The 27,234-nt window shown below is 41.5% G+C and overlaps 1 protein-coding gene and 1 long non-coding RNA gene across 4 annotated transcripts in view; one reads left to right on the forward strand and one right to left on the reverse strand.

Moving 5' to 3' along the window:
* Positions 1–17,667, reverse strand: part of CDC14B (cell division cycle 14B) — a 96,745-nt gene extending 79,078 nt beyond the window's left edge. The window contains exon 1 of one of the 3 annotated variants that reach the window (XM_045780952.2): positions 17,439–17,662. In XM_045780952.2, coding sequence (XP_045636908.1) covers positions 17,439–17,598 — 160 coding nt within the window. In that variant the 5' untranslated portion in view covers positions 17,599–17,662. Of the gene's footprint in view, positions 1–17,438 lie in introns of all 3 variants that reach the window. The other 2 variants (XM_045780951.2, XM_087858933.1) reach the window with 2 other exon arrangements.
* Positions 17,668–17,951: 284 nt separating this feature from the next.
* LOC123781428 (uncharacterized) overlaps positions 17,952–27,234 on the forward strand; it is a 31,196-nt gene continuing 21,913 nt past the window's right edge. The window contains exon 1 of the long non-coding RNA XR_015722966.1: positions 17,952–18,496. This is a non-coding gene — a long non-coding RNA (uncharacterized LOC123781428). The remainder of the gene's footprint in view (positions 18,497–27,234) is intronic.

Here is a 27,234-nt window from a genome sequence, read left to right on the forward strand (position 1 = left end):
GGAGAACAGCAAGGTGCAGAGCCACGTGTAGAACAGGCTATCTTCTAGTTCAAAAAGAATCTATTAAATACACCGTAGTATTCTGGCCTGTATCCTGGAACAGAAAAAAAAGATGTTTATGGGAGGAAATCCAAATAAAGTCTGGAGTTTAGTTAACGGTTCTCATCAATGGCGGTTTCTTGGTTTTGACAAATCCTATGGTAATGTAAGGTAGCATTAGGGAAATGGGGAAGCCATATACAGGAGCCCTCTGTATTATCTTTGCAACTTTTCTGTAAATCTTAAATTATTCCACGATAAAATGTTTGTTGAAATGGTAATTTTTAAAAGGACACATATTTCATGCATTTTTAAAACTCAAGGCAAACATAACAAACTAAAACCTCTGGCGGATGGCAGGGTGAGAAGTAGACAAATATGGAAAGAGAGGGGCTGGTGGGCGACCGCTCACTTTACACTTGTCTCAGAACCATATGAATGTATTTACCTATCCAAGTATCAAGTTTAAAAATTGTAACACAAGAAACAACAGGTGTTGACGAGAATGTAGAAAAAAGGAACCTTTGTGCACTATTGGTGGAACACAACCTGGTGCGGCCACCGGGGAAAATGGTAGGGAGGTTCCTCAAAAAATTAAAACTAGGGGCGCCTGGATGGCTCAGTAGATTAATCTGTTAACATTTTGTTTATAGTTTTTCTGTTTAACTCTATACATTTTATATCAAGCCCTATCTGTTCTACCTTCAAACGGTATCTGAAATCTGGGGCACCTGCGTGGCTCAGTCGTTAAGCATCTGCCTCCAGCTCAGGTCATGATCCCAGGGTCTTGGGATCGAGCCCCATATTGGGCTCCCTGCTCAGTGGGGAGCCTGATTCTCCTCCTGCTTGTGTTCTCACTCTGTCAAATGAGTAAATAAAATACTTAAAAAAAATTTAAAAATAGAAGTACCACATCATCCAGTAATCACACGACTAGGTATTTACCTAAAGAATACAAAACACTAATTCAAAGGGATAGATGTTCCCTGCAGCATAATCTATAATACCCAATTTATGGAAGCAGCCCAAGTATCCATCAATTGATGAATGGATAAAGATGTGGTGGATAGATATAATGGAGTATTACTCAGCCTCAAAACAGAATGAAATCTTGCCATTTGCAAAAACATGGCTGGATCTAGAATATAAGGGTAAGCGAAATAAGTCAGAGAAAGACAAATACCATATTTCACTCATATGTGGAATTTAGGAAACCAAACAAAGGGGAAGAAAGACACAAACCAATAAACAGACTCTTAACTATAGAGAAAAAACAGATGGTTACTAGAAGGGAGGTGGGGAGGGAGGAAAGGCAAAATACGTGAAGGGGATTAAGAATACACTTATCTTTTTTATTTTTTAACTTTTTTTTCAGTAGGCTACACACCCAACCACAGACTCGAACTCACAATCCCAAGATCAAAAGTTGCAGGGTCTACCCACTGAGCCAGCCAGGCACCCGAAGAGTACAGCACTAAGTAATATATGAAACTGTTGAATCATTATATTGTACACCTGAAACTAACATAACACTGTATGTTAACTCTACTGGAATTAAAGTTTTTAAAAATACATATGGATTTACCTGATATTAATAAAGTTAACAGTGACAAGAAAAAATAAAAACTATAAGAAGGTACTACTTTATGGAGGACCAAGGGGATAAAGGGAGGTTACTCTAAATACAGCTTATATTTACAACCTAGGGAGCATGACAAGAATCCATGGCTTTGCTGGGGAAAATCTACAACCTAAAATTCTCTACCGCATTTTATATAAACGAATTCATGGACATTTTCCTCAGAAGAGGGACTACAAGGAAATAAATACCTTATATATCCGTACACTAGAATAATATGCATCTAAGAGATATACATTTGGACACGTACTTATGACAATGAAAGATTCCACTATAATATATAAAGTGGAAAAAAGTAATGATAGTATTTAGAGTGTTTACCTTGTTAATGTAAAAACATCTCTCTCTACAGAGAGGTCTACGTATATAAATATGCACTGAACAATCTAAAAGGCTAAATGTGGTAACCATTAATGCTGTTCACCAAATATTTCTGGCTCCCTGTCTAACAGACACATTCCTGCCCCACAGTGGTTGGATGGGACCTTGTGATTCATTCTGGCCACAGAGTTATGAGTGGAAACAAACATTTAATTGTTGATTCAAGACCCTCCACAGGCACTCTTCTTCCTCTGGTATAGGAACCAACAGTATTAGAGACAATAGCTGCCCATATGCCTAGGTCCCTAAGCAATTACAATAAGCAGAACCCCCTGTGGACCCACAGTGGATGTGAAACAGAAACAAGATTTAAATTTTTGTTTTCAGCTGCTGAGATTGGCCAGGGGGAGGGGGAGGCTTGTTATTACAGTATAACCAAGTCTAAACTAACTGATAAAGAACACATCCTTGCTAGTAGGATCTCTGACCATTTTCTTTCTGTGTTGTCCTTTTTAAAAATAATGAGCAGCTGGGGCGTGCCTGGGTGGCTCAGTCGGTTAAGCTTCCTACTCTTGATTTCCCCTCAAGTCATGGTCTCAGGGTCCTAGGACCCTGCACAGGGCTCCATGTTCAGTGGGCTACCTGCCTGGGATTCTCTCTCTCCCTCTTCCCCTCTCCCCCGCCCAGGGCACGCTCTGGCTCGTGTTCTCTCTCTCAAATAAACAAATCTCTAAAAAAATTAAAAATAAAAATAATGAGCACCTGTATTTTAGAAACTTTATTTGGGGATAGAGGAGAGATACAAGTCTTAGCATGGGCCTTAGCATCAGGCAGACATTGACCATCCAAGATTATTACCATCACATCTCAAACTATAGCAGCCTGAAAGCATCCTCCATTAGGATCCCTCAGCTCCCTTTGTTTCATTCCATGGTCACTGTGCAACCTAACAGCAGTGAAAAAAGCAAGGAACAGAACCGTGAGAATAAAGTGCTGTATTCTGCATGAGAAGATACAAACACACATACATCTGTACAGACTTATATATATGTTTGTAAATACACAGAAAATCTCCAGTAAGACATAGAAAAAGATATGTCAATTTATTCTGAAAAGGGAAGATAAGTAGCTAGGTGACAAGAGAAAGTGGAAACCTTATTCTGTGCCATTTACTCTTTTGTATCTTTTATTTACTTATTTTTTAAGGATTTTATCTTTAAGTAATCTCTATACCCGATGTGGGGCTTGAACTCATGACCCTGAGATTAAGGGTCACATGCTCCACTGACTGAGCCAGCCAGGTGCCCCTCTTTTTTATCTTTTAAATTTGGACCTATGTATATGCATTATCTATTTAAAAAACAGATAAAATGAAAAGCTTTTAAAAAAATACAAGCAACTCTAAGTGAAGGGATATACTACGTGTCATTTAGTGGGTCATATTTCAAAAATACAGAAAGTCTACTAAAGGGGCTCGCATGGATCAATGATGAATGCGTCATGAATCCAGAATCATAAATGCACCTCAATAGCATGGAAAGATCACCAGCACTACTTTTGCAAATAAGTTCTATGAGCTGCCCACTGATATTCAAGAAAATGAAGAAAAATTACTTCTAATGCTTCCAAAGTCAAGGCTTTTATTACTGAATATTGATCCCATGTGAAAGCTTCAGCATTGTTAAATTCCACCTCTTACAACATTAGCAGTATGACTTATTTTTTCTCCTCCACTAAGAATAACAGACTGAATTATTGTTTCCAAAGAAAAAAGAAAAGGGACTCTGCAAGGCTTTAATAATATGGGAAAAGCAGGCACCCAGGTGGCTCAGTTGATTAAGCAACTTGATTTCAGCTCAGGTCATGATCTCAGGGTCGTGAGACTGAGCCCCGCGCTGGATGGTGTGGAGCCGGCTTAAGATTCTCTCTCTCCCTCTGCCCCTCCCTGCTCGTGTGCTTGCCCTCTCTCCAGAAAAAAAGAAGAAAAGAACACAATAAACCTTATATATACATTACTTACATACATGCATACATACATTAATTAATCAAAAAAATGGGGAAAGCATCTCAAAAGGTAGGAAAACAGCACTTACTTACACCATATATGGTAAACTGTGATTTTTAAATTTATATCAGTGTAATGTTTACACAAGTTATCAACTCTTGAGCAATTAAATTAGTATACTGATTCATTTTGAAACATTCCCAAGAGTACCTAACACTTGTTATCTGGCCTTATTAGAAATAAATGACAGGGGCGCCAGGGTGACTCGGTTAAGCAACTGCCTTCAGCTCAGGTCACCATCCTGGGGTCCCAGGATCAAGGTCCTTGTCGGGCTCCTTGCTCAGCAGGGAGTCTGCTTCTCCCTTTGCCCCTCCTCTGCTCCTTCTCTCTTTCTCTCTCTCTCTCACTCTCTCTCTCTCAAATACACAAAGTCTTAAAAAAATCATTTAAAAAGAAAGAAAGAGAGAGATAGAGAGAAAGAACGAACGAACGGACGGACGGGGTGCTTGGCTGGCTCAGCGGGAAGAGCATGTAAGTCTTGATCTCGGGGTCATGAGTTCAAGCCCCAGGTTAGGTGTTGAGATTACTTAAATAAATAAATGAAAACTTAAAAAAAAAAAAAAAAGACAAATGACATAAGGTAGTTGACTTCACATTCTTGCACAAACTTCATTTAGCTGGGGATGAGGAGTTTCTGGAAACGGAACTGCACAGAAACCGCAGAGTCTCCATGGAGATCCGGTCCTGGCATTCTACACTGGCAACGGCTCAGCTCCTCCAGCTACTTCACATTCACTGAAGTCAGGACTGTCTCTGGCCATAATTCTTCTAGGTGCTAATCACACAGCTGTTAGTCAAACATTCAAGCTACAGAGTTTATAAAGCCTTTCGTAAAATCACAGAACTTGCAATCATCCTTAACTGCACGCTGCCCTTTACCTAGTTTCCTTACACAATTCCCTCCAAGGGTCTCTAAGCTTACATTTTAAACATCCAGCTCTCCCACTGCTTCTTTCTAACAAACCCACCCTGTCCCATGCATACATTTTCTCAACATTTGCTATCAAATATACCTCATACTCTACCAGGACACAACAGAATGACAGTAATGCACTCAACTCAGGATAACAATTGAGCACTCGCTGAGAACTTACAATAAAAGCACTAGGAGCACACACACAAAATTTAACAGCCTAACTGACTCTGGAGGCACACTGAAGAGCTCCACTTAGACCCTTCCCCCACCAGCACTTTCCAATTGCACCAACATCACCTGCACGGCTTTCTCTAGACTACAGGGCCCATCCTCACAGCACTTGAAAATTACCACTCACCCCCCACTCTAAGTTATTGGTTAAAAAATATTCCAGTCCCCTCAACCCTCGTATGTTCTACACTGCTGTCAGATTTCCCCTATGGGATCAAACTCCAGTTAGCTCAGAAGTAACGTGCCTAATAATGAGCAATCTTTCCCACTCATAAGGGTTATGTTAAATGGGGTGTGTAACAGGTACCCAAAAATTGACATTACTTAAAAATTGCTTTTGTGGCATAACCAACAAAACTTAGCAATCCTATTCATAAATCTCTATAATTAGAATAACATTTGTTTTCTGACCATTTTAAAATAAAGCCATTAATCCAAAGCTTTGATTTGGGGGGAAAAATGTTTATTGCCTAGCCTTCAAAAAAATCCCACATTGTTATTTTGGAAATTCCCAAAAGTATCACATTACAAAAAAAGACTCCTCCCCGTGCACTGCTGGTGGGAATGTAAATTGATACAGCCACTGTGGAAAACAGTATGGAGGTTTATCAAAAAATTAAAAATAGAACTAATGATCCAGCAATTCTACCACTGGGTATTTACCCAAAGAAAATGAAAATACTGGGCGCCTGGGTAGTGCAGTCGTTAAAGCGTCTGCCTTCGGCTCAGGGCGTGATCCCGGCGTTCTGGGATCGAGTCCCACATCGGGCTCCTCTGCTGTGAGCCTGCTTCTTCCTCTCCCACTCCCCCTGCTGTGTTCCCTCTCTCGCTGGCTGTCTCTCTGTCACATAAATAAATAAAATCTTTAAAAAAAAAAAAAAAGAAAAGAAAAGAAAATGAAAATACTAATTTGAAAAGATATACGCACCCCTATGTTTATTGCAGCATTATTTACAATAGCAAAGATATGGAAGCAATCTAAGTATCCATCATCCATAGACAAAGAAATAAGGAAGATGTGGTGTGTGTAAAGATATAGCCATACAGAGGAATATTACACAGCCATAAAAAAGAAATAAGATCCCTGCTATTTGGTACAACATGGATGGACCCAGAAGGTATTATGCTAAGTGAAATAATTCAGACTGAGAAAGACAAATACTATATGATTTCACTCATAAGTGGAATCTAAAAAACAAAGCAAATGAATAAACACAGAATTAGACCTGTAAATACAGAGAACAAACTGATGGTTGCCCGAGGGGAGGTGGGTAGGGGAATGGGCAAAATGTGTGAAGAGGAATGGGAGATACAGTTTTCCAGTAACAGAATAAATAAGTCACAGGGATGAAAGGTACAGCATAGGGAATATAGTCAATGGTACTGTAATAGCCTTGAATGATGACAGATGGCAGCTACACTTGTGATGAGGATAGCGTTAAGTAGAGAATTGTTGAATCACTATGTCCTGCACATGAAACAAATGTAACATTGTGGGTCAACTGTATTTCATGTAGAAAAGAAAAGAAAAATTTAAAAAGAAAAAGAAAAAAATTCCTTTGCCGTTGTGCCTAGAAATAAATGGTTGTCTTCCACACATTTAACCCCTAAAAATTTATTTGATCAAAATAATCTGAATAGGTTCTAATAGATAAAGGACGCTTTCTTTAAGGTTATGTTCCTTTTCCTGCTCTCCTGAGTAAGAGAAATTACATTAATGTACTTTGGAGCAGAGCTGTTATTTAATTTAGGTTAACTACCACATCTTGATGCTTGTCACTCGCAGAATGTGAGAGCACCGTGAGACAGGTCGAGGGGGTAGAAGAGGATATTTCCCCCACGTTGGAGTGGAGTCTATCCCCAGTCCCAGCAGTCATCAACCCCTGACAACTGCCACCACAGTAGGGACAATGGTGCTGTCCGCAGGAGGAGGAAGAAAGCAGACTGGTGTTACCGTGATCAAGAACAGTTCCTGCTGGTTTGGGTTGGGGGGGGTGGGGGGGTGGTGTTAGAAGAAAATCTTTTAAATCAGCGCTCAAGCCTCTTTTCTCATTCATTCAGAGACATCCATCTTTGGATGTCTGTTACATTCACTGATAAGCCCCTCCATGCGACAGTTTTAAAAGATGCATCACCCCGTTCTATGGGCTCCTATCACTTCCCAGAAATCTGGGTCAAGTGTGAAATCTCTGTTGCAGCCCTAGCAGCAGCCACTGCAAGGATGAGACCATAAAATGCACTCACACATATCCTGAGTGAATTTGTGCTTCAAGCCCTTTCAGTCACAACAGTTTAAAATTAGAGTGTATTAATAGTGAAGTTAAAATCCCAACCTCGATTGTGTTTGCTAGCTCAATCCTAAGCTTTTATTTGACAGTTTATTGTCAAAAGGAACTAAATGCACGTTAAGATGATTCAGTTTCATGTGTAAGGTGCTTCCAACAAGCTACCTAATGATGGTATTACAATAAAAAAAAATTCCAAGAGCAGACTGGGAACAGCTCCTAAAAATGTAAGACCATAACGTTAATTTTGTTATACACTCATGTCAAAGCAATTCTTCCTCAGCACCTATAAAAGAATGTGAAAATCAGAATGCTTTTCAGTTCTCAGTTCAAGTCACACAAACCAAATCTACCTCTTAAAATATCTGGCAATCTTCATCTTTGGTGCCTTCAATTCAAGAAGCAATACTCAGCTTAAAAGGTGCTCTGTAATTACTTCCTACCAATAAGTAATGTATTTTTTAAAATAAACAAGGTATCTCATTTTAAATTATATAGTCTGGGATGCTCCCAAGATTCAAATTAGAGATACAGAATTGGAATGGAGACCTTTTACTTCGGTTGTGTTTTAGAAGAAATAGGGTTTTCAGTATATCATTAACCATACGCATTTATAAATATTTATAGTATTCGTATATATAGTGCATTCACATACGGATACGATTAGTTATATACCACAATTAAGCTTTTTCCCCTTGTTTCTTTTAAGGTTTAAAACACACACACACCTACGCCCACACCCCCCACACTCCCACGAGAAAGACACCTTAAGACAGATCGTTTTCACCACACGTTGGAAAAAATAATTCACTTTGTGTAGGAATTAGGGAGTGACATTTCCAACACAAAATTCTCTCAAACTGACATTGTGTAAATGAAGAGAGCAAAACTACATAATGACTGATTCCTTCATTACCTGTCTTCACTGAGATGATGACTTAATAGTCTATGCCTTCTCGTTCTTTCAGGGATGTTGCTATAAATCTTCACATCTCCTCCCTTCCTCAATAACACCTGGCTCAATCCCTTGTTCAAGGCAGTCGCTCAATAAATATGTGTTAAATGGATACGCTAATTCCAGAGCACAATTCATACAACTACAAATGAGTATAAATGAGCAAAATGCAGAGAATGATTCAGCTGAGATGGTCCTAAAATGGAGGGCTTTGCAGAATTCAGAATCTGTAATGATGTTACAGCATTATGGATTGGGTATAAAAAGATCAATGTCATAAACTGCAGTGCCAAGAAAGTAATTTTACTTTCAAATTAGAACTTGAAGGAACAACAAATACCATCGACATTGGGAACAAGACGTTTTTCTTTTGTGAAAAGTACACTGGCAACCAAATTTTAATAGTATAAAAGTGAACTACCTGAGAAATGAAGTCAATATGTGATATTACACAATTAGAATGAATTTACCCAGCCCAGCTTCCTCAGCTTTTCAGACTTCAAGGCAATGGGACCAAATCTTCGAACTGGCTAGTGAATAAAGCCCTCTAAGAGACCTGCTCCTCTAGAAGGTAAATAATACTAAGAATTAAAGGAGCTGAATAAAAGACCAAGAGAATAAAGGCAGAATTTTTTTAATTAGAATTATTATACATATAGAGCTATTTGGATTTGTTCTTTTAATAACTGGCCTTATTTGAGGTACTTGAAAATGAAATGGAATCAGAATACTTTTAATTTTTTAATAGAATATGAAAGAGCTTACCCATTCCCAAAGTTTAAATTGGCATTTCATGAGATTTCCCTCTTGCCAAAAACAATAAATAAGATATAAGCCTGTCCATTAAGCAAAGAAATGCCTAGAAAGAACTAAGTGACCTCACAAAAGAAAAAACAAATCAAGAACAGCTGTTTAGTTATAACAACTCATTCTAAGCATCCTTTCAGCAAGAGTCTACAAAAGTAAGACTCAATTATAATAGGAAAAGTTTAGTATTACCAAAAATATCCACTATCGAAAACATAGCATTAATAATTAACCCAGTAAAATATCACAGAAACTACTGTGTTACCTATACACAGAAACCAACAAAACTTTGCATATAAAGACAAATTTCAACTTAAGTCATAAACATACAAAGGATACTCTACAGTTATAGAAAACTGAATCTGCTACCCAAGACTAAATTTAAGACAAGCAAACAGGAAGGGACGGAACCAAGAATGACAACTAACAGATTAAATCTACAGTTTTAAAATCATCAGAAAGCACCGCAAAGTAGAGTCAATGATCTGAATACCTTTGTTGGAGCAGTATCCATGAAAAGCTATAGAAAAAAGAGAAAGAGAGAGAAGGGCGTAAAACTTTCATATAAACTAGAGAATCCAGATGAGACGCACACATTCCAGTTAAATACCCTTGTATTTAGGAAATTAAAATCAATTTTATTTTAGAAAATGTTTTCTAAGGTAATCCCTGTCTAATATGGTAGTCAGCACTTCTAGAAATTAAGTGACTAACCTCAGAAGCTAAAATCCAAATAATGTAAAGAAACGATCTGTGAAGATTGGTTAGCTCCTACGGAACCAGTTTCTGTGTCTCTATCAATCTGACCACTTTTTTGCCCAAAACCCCTGTACCTACTTACCTCACTCATAAAGGTGCCTGTCCTAAATGAGGAACGGCTTTGAAATGTTTGAAACCAGCCTATCCATGCTTTTCATTCAAATTGCAGATAATTATGTAAAAGTAATTTTAATGTGAAGGACCTTAAAGGACTAAGAATAAAAATATTCTGTAACTAGTACGGAAAGGAAAATAGAATACTGGCTACTAAAATTATTTTGTTCTCAGCGTAATTAAAGGAAAAGATTTAAACATGTAATTTCTTATTTATGTCTAAATCCCACCCTTTCCAAATACATTGGGTCTCCATGCCATAAATTAAGCATGGAAAGGCCCACTGAAAGGCAATTTTGTTTTAGTCAAAATAACAACAAAAAAATGTCCTACTGCCTATACTATGCACCACCGGTATCAAATCTTTTCGATCTGTGAAATACTCTTTTAAAACGATGTTCTAGGGCACAGTCATGCTTTAATCACTCTGTGCAGAGTTTATATTCTATCAGTAAAGAATTTAATACATTTGTTTTGTTTTCCATAACCTTCTACCTGAGGCTCTCCCATGAGGCCTTTCCATCTTTACAGAGACCCCCCTCCAACAAGCTTAGCTGCAATTTAATGTAAGGCAATATACAAACTCTTCAGTGTAATAAAAATACATCATAGCCTCAAAAAGAAAGAAACGGCTCTGGTTTATTCTTCCTCTTACAAGGAATCTTTAAAGAGAAACGGTATCATTTTTCCCAGGGCAGAAAAGATTGTCAACGCAGTGCGAAATCTCTTCCGCGCTTTGACAAATACTGAACCCGCCTCATCTGGAGCGCTTCTGCCCTGAAGATCACTCTTGGACAGAAGGGAACACACCTGCATTTTCACTATGCTGATTCACTGAACCTTTTGTGCATGTACACGTATGGGGGAAATGTTTGCTTCTGAGCTGGAAACCTCTCCAACCATGGTGACTGCCTCAGTCCGCCCTTGGTATCCCTGGGCCATCGCCGGCACACCCGTAATACTAGACACCGTTTATGGAGCCCTGGCTGTCAAGGAGGCACCAAGCCGGGCACTTCACGTGCCTCTGCTTCAGTTCTTCCAACAACGCTGTGTACGCTTTACTGTCAAACAGATGAGAGAAAAGAGGCTCCAAAAGGTTATTAATAATCCAGCTGTGTTCAGTCCCCTTGAAGGCAGACACTAGCTGTCCCTGGTGCCCTCATGCCTAACACTAACCACTAGAATTCACTCTTCAAATACCCCATGAACAAAGTTTTTCATCCCCAAAGCTTTCAACCACGATATGGCTCTCTCTAAGCTAGTCATTCCTCAGACCCTCCAAGTTTTAGCTAGTTTATCCCCAGACCTCCCAAGTTTCATTTTCTCAATTAACACAGAAAACAAATTCCATGAGACCAGGGATTATCTCCAGCAGTGACCTATTTTTAGCACTTGAGGGAAAAAAAAAAAAAAAGCCTGGCAGAGTAGGTATTCATTACAATTTGGTTAAATGAATGAAATATCTAGAAAATCTGGGTTGTGATGACAGCCAATTTGGAAAACAGCATGAGTGCAGGAGGACCTGAATTGTGTATGTAGTTTGCTCCTATTTCCAAATTCACTACGTAATTATCTAAATTCAACTTTACAGATACAACTTATGGAGCATCTATGGGAACATCACCTACTAGTCTATGTAAACACAGAACTAAACAAACAGTACATGGACAGCAAGTCATTTACATACAACTCTGCTGAAATAGCTTTATCTGTTGGAAAAAATACAAGCCAGGTAGTATGGCTTTCCCAAAAAAGAAAGTGCATCAATTTAGCCAAAATTACTTATCTCTTGTCTTAGCTTTTGAGAGAAAAGTGGATGGTTGTGGTATTTCAAGATGATCTCTTAAAATTCTTTCAAATAACAAAACACCTGTCCTGTCAATTCAGAGATCCCCAGAGACTACCTCAGAAACTTCCAAGAAATGTCACTGGTGCACACCCAATGCCATCCTTCCATTCTAAAAATCACAATGTGGTTTCATTCCAGCTCTCCCCCACAGGAACCGGGGAAATTCATTCCCATGCAAAGGCACGGGAAAGTTACAGTTCGCACTGACTGGCAAGTCCTAGCATTAGTACCATCTCTGTCCTCCAGTTATTCCAGTCTCCCTCCATCTCTGTGCCCAACCACTGTCTACTCAAACAGTAACAACACAACTATGTTAAGTTTTTGTGTGTGGTGCCCCAGTGCCTAAGGAGTTAGACCTAAAACAGATAACTAACATGACACCATCGGAAGTAAAGATGTTGAAGAATTAAGCACATAAATCAAGATATAAATTAGAAATAAGTCATAAGCAAGAAGGAAAACAAACACTACATAGTTTGATGACCTTCGATTATTAAAAATCAATAATCTACTATATGAAAGTCTTGAAGAAAAATGAATTTATTTCCTCCTTGAATCAGTGCCCCAGGTAACTGTATTCCTTTTTTATAAAGAAAAATACACTTCTATCACAGCAAACAATGAATATGCAGGACTACTTTACATAGTAAGCATTCAATAAATACTTCTTGAATTAATGAATAAATTTTCCCTAATAATGTCTAGTGTGAATTTTTTAAATCCTAAAAAGAAAAGAAGGGGAGTAGAGGCATTGCTGTATCTGTTTAATTTGATGAGTATCTGATATACCATTAATTGGTGCTTTTAAATGACAATCCTATCTCAACTAGAGCTTCTCCAATAAAATTATTTACTGTTATAATATAGACAGTCTTAAAGAGATAGACTAACATGGCAGACACCGAAAAAAAAATTTAAGACAAACCACCAAAAATCTTTTTTTTACCCAATAGTTATTACCAACTACTTTTACTAGTCAGAAGTTTAAAAAATAAAAAAGTAAGATAAATTTAAGTTCTGTACCAATTATTATTATTTTTTAAAGATTTTATTTATTTATTTGACAAAGAGAGACAGCCAGCGAGAGAAAGAACACAAGCAGGGGGAGTGGGAGAGGAAGCAGCAGGCTTCCAGCGGAAGAGCCTGACGTGGGGCTCGATCCCAGATCGCCCGAACCACGCCCCGCAGACGCCCAACACTTGCGCCACCTAGGCGCCCCTGTACCAACTATTAAATCCTATAAATTATCAAGCATAGGGATAATACAGTAATTCCATATCTTTAAAATGTTTTCCCATATTAATAAAGGAGAAAAGAGAATGTACACTGTCATTTATGGCCCTATTTAAGGGACAGGAATATAGAGATAAAAAGATTCAGACTTCTGGGGCGCCTGGGTGGCACAGCGGTTAAGCATCTGCCTTTGGCTCAGGGCGTGATCCCAGCGTTATGGGATCGAGCCCCACATCAGCCTCCTCCGCTATGAGCCTGCTTCTTCCTCTCCCACTCTCCCCCTGCTTGTGTTCCCTCTCTCGCTGGCTGTCTCTCTCTGTCGAATAAATAAATAAAATCTTAAAAAAAAAAAAAAAAGATTCAGACTTCTGACTGCAAGAAGGTTCATAGGAAAATCAAAAACCTGTGTCCAACATTTTCCTTTGGTACCTCTTCCATCTTGAGAGAGATCTAATTCCAAAGCCAACCAAAAACCCTCTTCTCTTCCCTTCTTCCCCAGCTTCCCCGACAGATAACAATTCATTCTATCTTTACTTAGTATCTCTCTTACCTTAACGTACACGGTTTGCAGTTTTTATGATCTTTTTTTAACATAATACACTGGAACTGCACCTGGAATACAGCTTATGTAAAAATCTACGTCACTGCGCATGGCAAGGACTGAGTGAATGGCCAATAAGGGGTGGATGGGGTCCACATGGGAATAAAACATCGGTCAGCTCCTAGTAAATGGAAAGTGTAGGCAGGTGGCTGGCTAGACACTAAAAAAATAGTGACCACATAACAAAGGACTACCGGGAACAAAAACAGGCATTAACATCCTATATCAAATATACACACCAGGGCACATGGGTGGCTCAGTCAGTTAAAAGATGAACTCTTGACTGCAGTTCAGGTCGTGATCTCAGGGTCCTGGGATGGAGCCCCAGTGGGCTCTGTGCTCACTGGGGAGTAGGCTTGAGATTCTTTCTCCCTCTCCCTGCCCCCCCCCACCACAGGCACTGGAACTCTCTCTCCCTTATTCTCTCTCTAAAATAAATAAATAAATCTTAAAAAAAAATGAATACACCACGATGAAATATCCTTTAATCTATGGGAATGGAATCTGACTTAACAGATAAAATAGTTAGCAATAAAAACAACAAGGGACTAAAGTAAAAAAATAATAATTAATGTATTTAAGGGCAGAGTGGGCAGAAGTGATAATGTGCGTTAATTTTTACAAACCAACCCCACTGGTAAAGAATCTTCACAATCCTGTAACAAGCATTGGTGAGGATGTGGAATAAATTGCTGGTGGGAAATGCTGGTGGTACAGCAGCTTCGGAAAAGTCTGGCAGGTTAAACTTGGTGTTACTGTGCAACCCTGCAATTCCACTCCTAGGTGTATATATGCAAAGCAACTGAAAACATCTCCATGCAAAACTTGTACATCAATGTTCATAGCAGCATTATTCATAATCACCAAAAAAGTCCACCAATGAATGGATAAACCCATTTATGTTTTGGCCTGGCCTCTTCGCTTCTACTTTACAGATACAATCATACATGTAGATAGATATAAACACTGATGCTACTGCTGCCATTTGCAGGGACTGAAAACTCCCCCACATAACCATTTATTTATTGCTGTTATATAAATCACAATTCAGCCATACAATGCAGTACCATACAGCCATTAAAAGACGACTCTTCTTGCTGATATGGCACAATTTATAGAAACTTAAGTATGCACAGAAAAAGGAAAGAAAATATTACTGGGGAGACTATATTTATATATCTCCCTTGGTAATGAGCAACTTGAAAAATATTAACGAAACAAACTGAGGGAAAAACAAGTTGGGGAGGATGGGACCAGGTTGCCACTTATTGAGGATGAGGTTTCAAGCATTCCCTCCAAGCCTAATAAAAAATAATCTGCACCCTGCATCCAAAGTTATTTTTTTACCCCATCGCCCCAAAGTTATTTTAATTTGTCTTATTTTTCACCCTGAAAACAGACTGATTCAGAATCATTTTTCTAAGAAGCCAAGACTGTCACTAAGGGATACTGGAAAAATTCCAGGCAAAGTTGATTCCCTTACATCCCCCTTACACTGAGGCTGGACCCTTCCATATCTGGGCTTGTAATCTAAATAACAGCATTTTGATTTTATATAATGCACCAACTCTTTCCTCAATATTCGGCTTAACAATATTTTCTGATGTTAAATCATTGTTGTGTTCAGGAAAACCCGCCGTGAAGGAGGAAGAAGATCTAGCCCAATGACTGGACTTCACAAAACTTCCTTTTTGACGGAGACAACCTAAATGTTCATCAATAGGTAGCTGTCTAAACAAATTATAAAACATAAATGTATTTAGGGAACTCCTGCGTGGCTCAGTCGGTAGAGCATGCGGTTCTTGATCTCGGGGTTGTGAGTTCCAGCTCCACGTTGAGTACAGAGATTAGTTAAAAAAAAAAAAATGAAATCTTAAAAAAACATATATTTAAATCCACATGTACTTTATAGTTTTATTTTCTAAAAACCCTATCCACTTTGGCCTACGCAGTAATTAAAACCAAATGAAGCAGTTTCGCATGTACTAACCGTTCTGCTAAGAGAGAACACTGCGAAGAAAAAACGTGCAAAACAACATGTATGCTACCATGCTTGAGTATGACAGAGAACACACAGGTGTATACACACACAGTCTCTTTCTGGAAGGATCATAGGAAACTCGGGACTTAGTTGCCTCTGGGGAAGGACACCGGGTGGCTGTGACCAACTTTTCACTATAAACTCCTGTGCACCTTTGGAAGGAAGAGTCCGTTACTTGCCCTAAAATTGAAAGCTATGAAGCAAAGTTCCTCTGAAGAGGTATAAATAACAAAGGCATAAGGAATGCGTGGTGTCGTCCCCCACCCCGAGCCCTCCTCGGCGAGGCTATCTCCCCGGGGGTGCACAGCCCGGTGGAGACCTGGTCTCAGCCTCAGAAAGCGGGCTTCCATCTGCACCAGCGCCACGCTACAGTGGACCCGCGCAGGTGGCAGCCCGAGCCGGGCACTTAAGGCCACCCGTTCCTCGCTCCACCGTTCCCAGGGCCAGCTACCCCGCGCCGAGACACCTTCCCCTCCACTCGCAGCTTTGTTAAAATGGGCCTTACGTTTCCAACTGTCCATCCACCTAGGAAATAATTTCTACTAAATTTGTGTTTGCCTGCACACTTTCTAAATTAATCTGACCACTCCGGCTCACCTGGTTTAGCAAAGGCTGAGGGCGGGAAACAGTTCATAAAAATCCCACACGCCAAGGCTTACACATCCCGCGCCACAAAAAACAAGACTGCAAATTCCCTCCAAATTGTAGACAGCTATGCTGTTTACAAAGCGTTTCCACATACATCATCACACTTACTGCCCTCACACGTCTTAGTGTCAATCCTGGCAAACCCCACAGCTGCCAAATTGGATTTATTAGTCTCCGAGAACTGTAGAACCATCACTAATAATAAGACAGCTCTCAGAGGGCTGCTTCTCTACCTGCTCCGGCTGGCTGAGAATTCTGCAAAGTGACAACTCGGGCGACCGGCGCGCAGGGCGGCCCAGAACCATCGGTGTGACACACGCCTTGAGGAAGCAGGGAGAGCAGCCAGCCCCGGGCGGTGCGGCTGTGCCCGCGTGCGCGCCGGGGAGGGGGCGAGGGCGGCGCGGACCGCGCGAGGACGTGGGATCGCCGCACCAGGCGGGACTCCATTTCCTCCCAGCAGCCGAGGTTGGGCGGACGCCCCACGCACAGGGCAGCTGCGCCCGTGCCGGCGCGTTCCGCGCGCTCCGGGAAGCCTCTGGGGTGATCCGGAGGTTCAGACTCCTGTGAGGGCCAACCGAGCTTGCAGCCCCGGGAGGCGCGATCAACCCGAACTCAGAAAAAGCCCGAGGCGCCGGGCTGACGCCAGCAATTTAGAAAGGTGACCCTCGGCCCATCTTGCTGGGGTAGGAGAGTGCAAAACGGATAAAGTTACAGCTCGCCACACACGCAGATGGAAAGTCGGGGTAGGGGGACGCGCCCAAGGAGCCGGGCCGCCGAGGGGGGTGTGGCCGGTGGGGCTTTTAGGGGAGTGGGGGTGGAGGCGTGTCAGTCGGGCCCCGGGAGGCGCCTCCACTGCCTGGGAGGGTGGGCTAGGACCCCCGCGCGCGGTGCCGCGTGTCTGGGGCGCCCCGCCGCGCGCTCGCTCGCCGGCTCACCGGTGATGTCCAGGTACAGGTCGTCCTGCTGGTCCAGGTGGTGCCGTTCCTGCGACGTGGAGCTGCGGCTCTTCTTCACTCCCTGCGAGGACGCCGAGCAGCGCCGCGAGCAGGGGGGCGCGGCGGCCCAGCTCGGCCGCCGCTCGCTCTTCCGCTTCATGGAGGCGGCCGCGGCCCGTCAGGGGGCCACGACCATGGCCCCGCGCGCCCGCTCGCCCGCCGAGGGCCCCGCCAGCCCCGCGCGCGGGCGCTCAGGGCGGCGGGCGCGGAGCGGCGCTGCGGGGACGGCAGGCGCCGGTCGAGCCGGGCGGGAGGCGGCCGCGCAGGAGCCGGAGGAGGGGCCGGGCCCACCGCGCCTGCCCCGCTCCCTCCTGCGGCCGCCGCGGGACCCGCGCCGCAGCCCTGGCTACAGCGCCTCCTGCCGCCGCCGGCGCCCCCCAGCCCGCCCCCAGGTGCCCGCAGCCCGCTGGCGCGGCCGAGGCGACGGTGCTGCCGCCGGCGGCTGGGGCTGCCCGGGGTCACCGCGCGCGCCCACCGCAGCCGCGGACGTTGCTGCCGAAGCGCCAGAGCACAGCGGGCCGCGGCTCCCGGGGACCCCAGGAGGGCTGTTCCGTGGAGCTTCATTCACAAAAAAGGGCCCACAACCCTCCTCGGGGCCCGCAGACCGGGGCTTTTCATTGGTCGGTGATGCGTGACGTCACGCAGACAGGGCCTTTCTACAGGCAGGTACCCGGTGACGCCATAAAGAAAAGTCTGAGTCGTTCCGCCAATCAAATATAAAAGTGTGCTCGCGACCCTCCGCCTGCCTCGAACTTTTGTTTTTTTGGTGTTCCTCCGGTGCCGAGACCCCAGGTCCCAACTTCCTTTAGGGAGTTACCGAAGCTTTACACAGCCCCACCCTAGTAACTTAACTCCGGTTCTTTGGCATGTGTATTTTTAAAAGTATTTCAGGATTTTCCTTGTAATCGCGCCAAGTGAAAAGGATTTTTGCCATGGCTGCTGGCTTGGAAAAAGAGTATGGACTGATTAAATCATCCGCCGCTCGGCAGACTTTTAAGGTAAAGCTGATAACACAACTGACGAACTATTTAAATCACCTACACTCTTTATCGATTTATGGTATGCCCAGCATTCAGAAAGCCTAAGCCAGGGCTTCCTAGGGGGTCGATAAACCTACTGTGGAAGCACGAGATACCGCACGGTTTGTCTCGTGGTTCCTCTTGGAATCCAGTACCCGCATTTAACTCAGTAATTTTATGCATCAGTTGCTGAGTTTTTCTTACCAAAAGTGTCGACAGATCCAATAATTGAAGTACTGAAGCAAGTGGCGAGTTTAATCCTTGAACTTTCATCTTGCAAACTGGAGTCGTAGCTGTTTCGTCTGGGTTAAAAGAATGCCTGATATTTCTGGAACTTAACCAAAACTGTCATTTTGGAGGGACTTTAAACAAATTTGCATGGTAGCATCTAAGAAGATGAATAGATTGGAGGGCAATCTTTAGATTTCATAGCCCTGAATTTTATGTCTTGAAAGCTTTCCTAATTTTCCACCAGCATTTTAACGTTTTTTCCTGGAGTTCCACAATTACTGCCAACCTCCAGAAGAGAGAGATGAATTTGAGTCAGTCCCCCTAGAAGCTCTCAGAAATGCAAATTTTGATGGAGTACCTCCCGTGGGGGCTATTTGACCTCTATTGTTGAAGGCCTTTACCCTTTAGCGCTGCTAATTAAGGAGGAAAGGGGGCTGGGGAGAGAAGGTTCTGCATCACTGACTCAGCTGAACAGTCTGGAGCTACAGATCAGCCACTTAGACCCGAAGCTTAGTAATCATGTTCTTACATCCCCTGTTTCCCCTAAGGAAATCAGTGAAGGCCTTAAATTAAAAATAGTCTACCTGTTTGTCTGCAGGGGCAGCAATGAAGCGAGAGAATTGGGAGCTTGTGGAATGCTATGCAAATGAATCTAAATTCAGCAGAAATCTATCCTCCCAGGTCCTCTGCTTTGACCGGAAATAGGAGGCCTTACTGGCCTTAGGGGCTCAGCAGTGGAAAGGCCACATTTTCCCAGACTATCTGGCATTTTGCAAAAGTAAGCCTTTTGTTTACTGCAGTATAATTGACAAAAAAAAGTTACATTAGGTTCAGGTATACAACATAATGATTTGATATTTGTATATATTGCAAAATGATCACCGCAGCAGGTCTAGTTAACATATGAGTAGGTCTTGTTTTGAATAGATATTACATGGGAATTGTCTTCTTGGATCCCTAGAATGAAAGATATTCAAATACCTCATGATATTCTACTTATTTGAGGGTGACTTAGCTAAATATCAAACTAAGACTGAAGTGCCAGGAAGTTCACTTACAGCAGTTCATTTTCTTCTTCAAACTTAAGTGTTGAGCCTGGAAATTCTAACAAAATGCCTATGATTCCAATAAAAGAGAAAAAAATACAAGTACAGATAATTACGTTGTTTAAGCATTTTCATGTTTTAGAAACAGAATTTTATGGTTTTTGTTAGTATAACATCGTTATGAGAGAAAATATATAATTACGGTTGGTAATTTTGCAGAAATGTCCCGCATTCTTGGGAATAGGAAGTCCATATGCTAAGTACACACAGTGAAATTTTAAACCCTATTTATATTTTGTTTTTAGGTCGTGTTTAGTTAGTGGTAGAAAAGTGCTATTTCTTACTGATAATTTGTTTTTTGTGTGTTGCACTTGAGCAATTTGACTCTTCCTGATGTCTAATAAGCTGATCTCTAGGCTCCGAGAAATTGACCACAGGAAATGTAGTTTAGCTTGCTTGGTTGATTGGTTAGTTTGTTGTTCACTGTTTGACCACTGATCATAAAATTTTAGAGCTTGAAGGCACTTTACACAGTTATTTGGTCCAAGGCTGCCCCTTCACAGTGAGGACATGGGGACCCACAGAAGTGACAGGGGCAGGGCTGAAGTGAGAACCTAAACACTGTCTTCAGGAGTCTGGCTGTCTGGCTGTAGATTTTTTTTTGTAAGATTTTTTTTATTTATTTGTCAGAGAGAGGGAGAGAAAGAGAGAGAGCACAGGCAGGGGGAGCTGCAGGCAGAGGGAGAAGCAGGCTCCCTGCAGGGCAAGGAACCTGATGCAGGACTCAATCCCAGGACCCTGGGATCCTGACCTGAGCCAAAGGCAGTCGCTTAACCGATTGAGCCACCCAGGCATCCCATTACATTGTAGATTTTTAAAACAATATTCCTGAGGTTAATTTGGGGGTTTGGGGTTATGTACACTTCCTGCCACACAAACGACAGCAATATTTAAGATAATGGAATGCTGGGGTGGAAGGGGCCAGAGAATGGTGAGGATTCTGGTTATATTGACTCTTGAAATTAGAGAATGACTAAGAATGCTTTCACCCCAAAGCTAAGGCCTGTGCCTGGGGCACTGAGCAAGCAGCACCCAGCTCTCTCTCACTGCACCGTTTGAAAAAATGCTGACGCGCATTTGACTTATTGTCCGATGTTTAGTCTATCAGTAGAGTCACATTTAGTGACCTGGGAGAGGTGGCAGAGGGTGCTTGAGGGTCAGCACGCTCTCCTTGGCTAACGTCCTTGGCTAACGTCCTGCCGACTCTCAATGAGCATACGTGGGCATCCTCCTCAGCAGCTGCTTAAATGCAGGGATAACTTTGTGATCGCGGCATTTTACCTCAGAGATTCCTGAATGAGGTATTTTTCTTTTTCTTTGTTTTTATCCCAAATGACCAAATAATGCATGAATGTGTGTGAAACATAAATAAAAAATATATATCTATATGCAGATATATACCAAAAAAGTTCTCCTTCACCCTCACACCCCAATCCTACCCTCAGAGAGAACCACCCTTAACAGTCTGTATCCAGGGGCGCCCGGGTGGCTCGGTTTTGGTTAAGCGTCTGCCTTTGGCTCAGGTCATGATCCCAGGTCTTCGGATTGAGCCCTGTGTTCCTTGGGCTCCCTGCTTAGTGGGGAGTCTGCGTCTCCCTCTTCCTCACCCTCTGCCCCTCTCCCCACTCGTGCTCTGGCTCTTACTTTCTCTCTCTCTCAAATAAATAAAATCTTAAAAAAAAGAAACAGTCTGTATTTAGATTTAAAAGATTTTTTTTAATATATTGTTTCATAGTGTGCATATTCTATGAAGTGGGTTTTTTTTTTTTTTTTACTTAATACTGCATCCTGAACAATTTTCCTTGTCAGTCCTTACAGCCAACTTCATTCACTCTAATGGCTGCATGGATTTCCCTTGGATGTTTTCCATAATTTATTTTCCTACGGATGGGCACTTAGGTTGTATTGGGTGGGGGGCACTATGACAAACAGTCCTGCGCTGAATATCCCAACATATGTGTATCCACAGGAGGTGGTATTGTTGGATCGAAGAGTATCCATTTTTCTAAATTTTGATGGACACCAACAATATTTTAGAGTACCTGTTTTTGTTCACCCTTGAGATCACTAGGTATAACCAATATTTTTAAGTTTGAGAATAAAAAGTAATAGCGTACTGTGATTTTCATTGCATTTCTCTGACCACTAGTAAAGCTGAGCATGTTACAAAGTGCTCATTATATTTTCTAAGAATCTTTTATTCATGTCATTTGCTCATTTCTCCATCTGTTTTCTTTTAGATTGGTGAGAGCTATTTATATATTATGGATATCAGTTCTTCAGTCTTTACTGATAATTACCTAATATTTGTTGTATTACTATATTCATGTTGCTTTAAAAGTTTTATGTGTTTTAATGTCTGATCAATTTTACAAGTCCTTTTTTTTAAGATTTTTTTTTTAAAGGTTTTATTTTTAAGTAATCTCTCCACCCAGTGTGGGGCTCGAACTCACAACCACGAGATCAAGAGTCACTAACTCCACTGACAGAGCCAGCCTGGCACCCCTTACCGGTCCTTTTTTAAGGTTTCTAAGTGTTGTGTCTTATTTTTCTCATCCCAATATTTTTAAAGTATCCTTTATTTTCTATTTCTTTTAGAGATGTTATTATGTTTAGCTCTTTAATCTACCTGGAATTTATTTGGAGGATATAGGATAAAGTAGGGATCTATCCTTTTCCCAACATTTTTTATCACATAACCCATCTTTTCCCCATTAATTTGAACTGCTACCCGTATATATGTATAGTTCTTAAATATACTATGGCCTGATTCTAGTCTCTTTGCTTTTTGTCTAATCTTTTTATTAATATTAATTTTTTATTAATACTAGTCTATTCCTATGTCTCTGCATGCTGTTTAGATTACAGTAGCTTTTTAGTATGGTTTGGTGTCCAGTAGGATAAGTTCCTCCTTACTATTTGTCTTTCCTGGATGAGCTCAGAGCCTCACATGGGGCTCTAGGCAGGGCTTGACTGTGTGCTGCTTGGTGGACACAGCATCAGTAAAGTGTTAGAGCCAAAAATGTCTACCCAATCAAGTCTTGAGATCTGACTTCAGTTTACAGGATATATAGAGGGCGGGGGGGATAAGCTAAATGACTTATAAGAAAACAATCTAACGTGTGGACCTTTTACAAAGTCTGTCTCTTCAACAAGTAAATGTCATGGAAAAAAGGTCAAGTGGATGAGGAGACCTGTGGTAAGTGAAAAGAGCCTTAAGAGGCATAAAACCAGGGGCGCCTGGGTGGCGCAGTCGTTAAGCGTCTGCCTTCGGCTCAGGGCATGATCCCGGGAGTCCTGAGATCGAGCCCCGCATCAGGCTCCTCCGCTGGGAGCCTGCTTCTTCTTCTCCCACTCCCCCTGCTTGTGTTCCCTCTTTCACTGGCTGCCTCTACCTCTGTCAGATAAATAAATAAAATCTTTAAAAAAAAAAAAAAAGAGGCATAAAACCAAATTCAATGCATAGTCTCTGGTCTGAACAAATAACTGGTGACATTTGAATATGGACTGGGCATTATGTGATATTAGGGAAATATTGTTACTTGTTTGGGGTACGATAATAATAATGAAATTATGTATTAGAATGAACTTATTCTAGTGCTATGGACTGAATTGTACCCCTCCCCACTTCCCTGGCCCAATTCGTAGGTTGAAGTCATAATCTCCAATGTGATGGTGTTTCGGGGATGGACCTTTGGGAGGTAATTAGGTTTAGATGAGGTCAAGAGGATGTGGCCTTCATATTTTGATTATCACTCCTATATGATGTAGAAAAGAGAAAAGAGATAGTTCTCTCTCCACCATATGAGGACACAGCTAGAAGGTGGCCATCTGCAAGGCAGGAACAGAGTCCTCACCAGGAACCGAATCGGCCAGCACCTTGATTTTGGACTTTCCAGGCTCCAGAACTGTGAGAAATAAATGTCTGTTGTTTAAACCACCCAGTCCTGGGGCACCTGGCTGGCTCAGGCAGTGGAGCATGTGACTCTTGATCTCAGGGTAGTACGTTTGAGCCCCATGTTGGGTGTGGAGATTACTTAAAAATAAAATCTTAAAAACAAACGAACAAACAAAAAAACACACAGTCTATGATACTTCGTTATAGCAGCCCAAGCCAACTGCTAATGTCTATGAAAATTCATACCAGAGAATTTATGGATAAAATATTAGAGCATAACACTTTAAATGGTTCAGTAGACATATACTCTTCATCTCACTCTGTCTATCCATTTACCTATCTATCTACCTACCTATGAAACAACTATGGCAGGGCATTAAGAATTGTTGAATCCAGAAAAAGGAAATTGTTGAATCCAAGTAATGGTTATTTTTTCATTCTTTCTAGTTTTTTATGTTTGAAATTTTTCATAATCAAAGTCAGTTTTTCTCTATATTCTTACATATTTAAAGACTTTATTTTTAACTAATCTCTACACTCAACGTGGGATTCAAACTTACAACCCCAAGATCAAGAGATCACATGCTCTACCAACTGAGCCAGCTGGGTGCCCCTATACTCTCACATATTTTAAAATTCTTTCTGTGATTTTGCCTGGGGTAGTATTCAATTTCTAGATTAACTTAAAGAAAATTGACATAGTTACAATATTGAATTTCTTTAATAGGAATTTCTTTTTTTTTAATTTATTTAAGATAGCAGGAGCAGGGGGGAGGGGCAGAGGAAAGGGAGAAGCAGACTCCCCACTGAGCAGGGAGCATGATATGGGGTTCCATCCCCATCTGGATCCCAGCACTCCAGGATCATGACCCAAGCCAAAGGCAGACACCTAGCCTAACCGACTGAGCCACTCAGGCACCCCAGGAATTTCTTAAAATGTTGGTTTTCTTTAATTAAAGGAAAAGGTCTATCTTTGAATTTATTCAGCAAGTAAACCACGATAGGTTTATTATGAGCATGGCTTTGTGTATTGTTCTTTGATCCTGCCTTGTTACTGGAAGAAGGTACAGCCTAAATCCATAGGAATGCAAACATTTTTCATTAAATGTAGACTTGTCAGCTTCTTTTGTTCACAAGGGAGATAGTATTTTAAATTACTATCCAGACTAATTTCAGTTCCTCCTCCTGGCTTCTTACAAGGCCCAGAGGCCTACTGGGGCAAAAGAAATTACACCTATTACTGCCTGACCAAAGCAAATCCACTACACCTGGGACACTTTCATTTACACCAAGGCCCAACAGAACTTTTGAAATTAAGCTCTTTTCTTTATTTCAGTCTGGAGTTTGGGGCAGGGCAGTCTCTCATCACCTCATTTTGTAAGTGTCAAGGAGGCTCTACTAACCTTATGGTCACAGTCAGCTCTAGGGGCACCATAAGATTGTGATTTCAGCCACAGTAATTTCCTGCTGTATTTACTTCCAATGGGCTTTTAAAAAATTGAGATATAATTAACATTTAATAAAAGCAAAGATCTGGATGTTAGTTCAGTGAGTTTTAAAGTGATACACACCTGTGTAACCACCACCCAAAACAAGATACAGAATCAGTGGTCCTTACGGAAATACCATCCAAGCGAACGTAAGCATGATTCCCTATGCCAAGCCCGTATTCAGGCCATCCCCCTTGCCGTTCCAGTCCATTTGTCACCCTTCCTTTGTCCCTGCTTGCTGCCCTCCATCTCACCTCTGACCGCGCTTTGGCACCATACCTCAGCTTCTGAACCTTCCCTCCCACTCACCCTGACTGAATGGGACAGGCTCTCCTGGCTGGGGTCTTGGTCCTCTTCCTCAGACAGCACTGAGCTGCAAAATTTGCTGCAGACCCAGTTGTCCTTGCATTTGGCCCTAGCTGCCGCCCCCACTCCACCAGACCTCCTCCCATGGGGCTCGATAGAACTGAGCATGCTGCGGGTAGTAATCAGCAGAGATAATCACGTAATGGGAAGTAGCTAATAGCCTCCTTCACCTTCACTACACACGTTTGTCTTTCCAATTGTTGCAGGACAAGAAAGACATCCCTTGTCTGACTCTGCCCTTATCCACACAGTTAGAAGTAAATTAAAGGCATCAATTTCAAGTCACTTCGGTAGCTGTAGACGTGTAAAAGCAATTTATTCTTTGTCTCCTGTTGTGGCTGGGAGAGTATTCCCTGCAAAGACTTTGGAAGAGAACTAGCCACCAATTCCAATATATTGAGTGATTTTTCTGGTTTTTTTGTTACAAATTTTCTTGTCTATGAGGAGATCCTAGCCCAGTCTTGTTTCTCCCTCTCACCCACTATTTTCCACAGGAGTGGGGAGGACATTCTTATTTAGTGGGAGGTTTTTACTGTCTTTTTTTACTTCTTCAATGATACCAGAGCACAAATGGACAAAATAAGTAGGATTCTCTATTAATTTCATTTTTTAAAGATTTATTTATTTATTTGAGGAGGGGAGGGAGAGTTTCAGGCCGACTCCGTGCAACGCAGGGCTTGATCTCATGACCCTGAGATCACGACCTAAGCCGAAACCAAGAGTCCTGTGCTTAACTGACTGCACCACCCAGGCGCCCCTAACTTCATTTTTAAATGCAGAATCAAGTGAGCAGTGAATTGTTTTATCCAAAGTTAGGGGCTATGCAAAAGACAAAAACAGAAAGCATAACCCATAAGATAGGCAGTCAGCTTCTAGAAATTGTCCATAAAAGTGAATTGTCATTTAATAATATTTATGGAAAGAAAAGCAAGTATGTTTTCACATTTAATGTATTAACTTAATCCTTTTAGCTTATGCACTACTAAATATTATATAAAAAAGAACATGTTTCTGACTTGAATCTAGCTCCAAAATAACAGTACAGTGTATTTAGAAGTGAAGACTTTGCAGATCAAACTTGTCCTGCGGCCAGCATGTGCATTTCCGGGACCATGCCCCACGCTGCTCCATAGTAAACTTTCAAAATGGCAAAAGTAATCATATCATTTTATCAACTATAATGTTCTAACAGCTCCCTGCCCCATTTAGAGAGTCCTGAATTTATCTTGTGGACCATCCTACACATTTCTATGAGAGTCCTCATTATTATTTTATTTTAGTTTGAAAATTTCAAACCTATAAGTTAATTTAGGGGGAAAAGCTTAGTATCTGAACCATTTGAGAGAATGTCGCAGACATCATGACCTCTACCTCCTAAGAATAGGGACATTTTCCTACATAACCATATTGTTATTGTCAAATTCAGGAAATTTAACATTCCTACAATAACAATTATCAAATATTTAGTCCATCTTCACAATCACCAGTTGTCCTAATACTGTCCTTTTTAGCATTTTTTCCCCTGACCCAGCAATCAGTCCTTTTCCTAACAATCAGCCTGAGGATGTGCATTTTTGCAGTTTTCCGCCATGATGGTTCATTCTCGACTTACCAGGTTTGGAGGAC

The sequence above is a fragment of the Ursus americanus genome, chromosome 34, assembly GCF_024610735.1.
Source record: "Ursus americanus isolate L20-20 chromosome 34, mUrsAme1.1.p, whole genome shotgun sequence".
NCBI lineage: Eukaryota > Metazoa > Chordata > Mammalia > Carnivora > Ursidae > Ursus > Ursus americanus.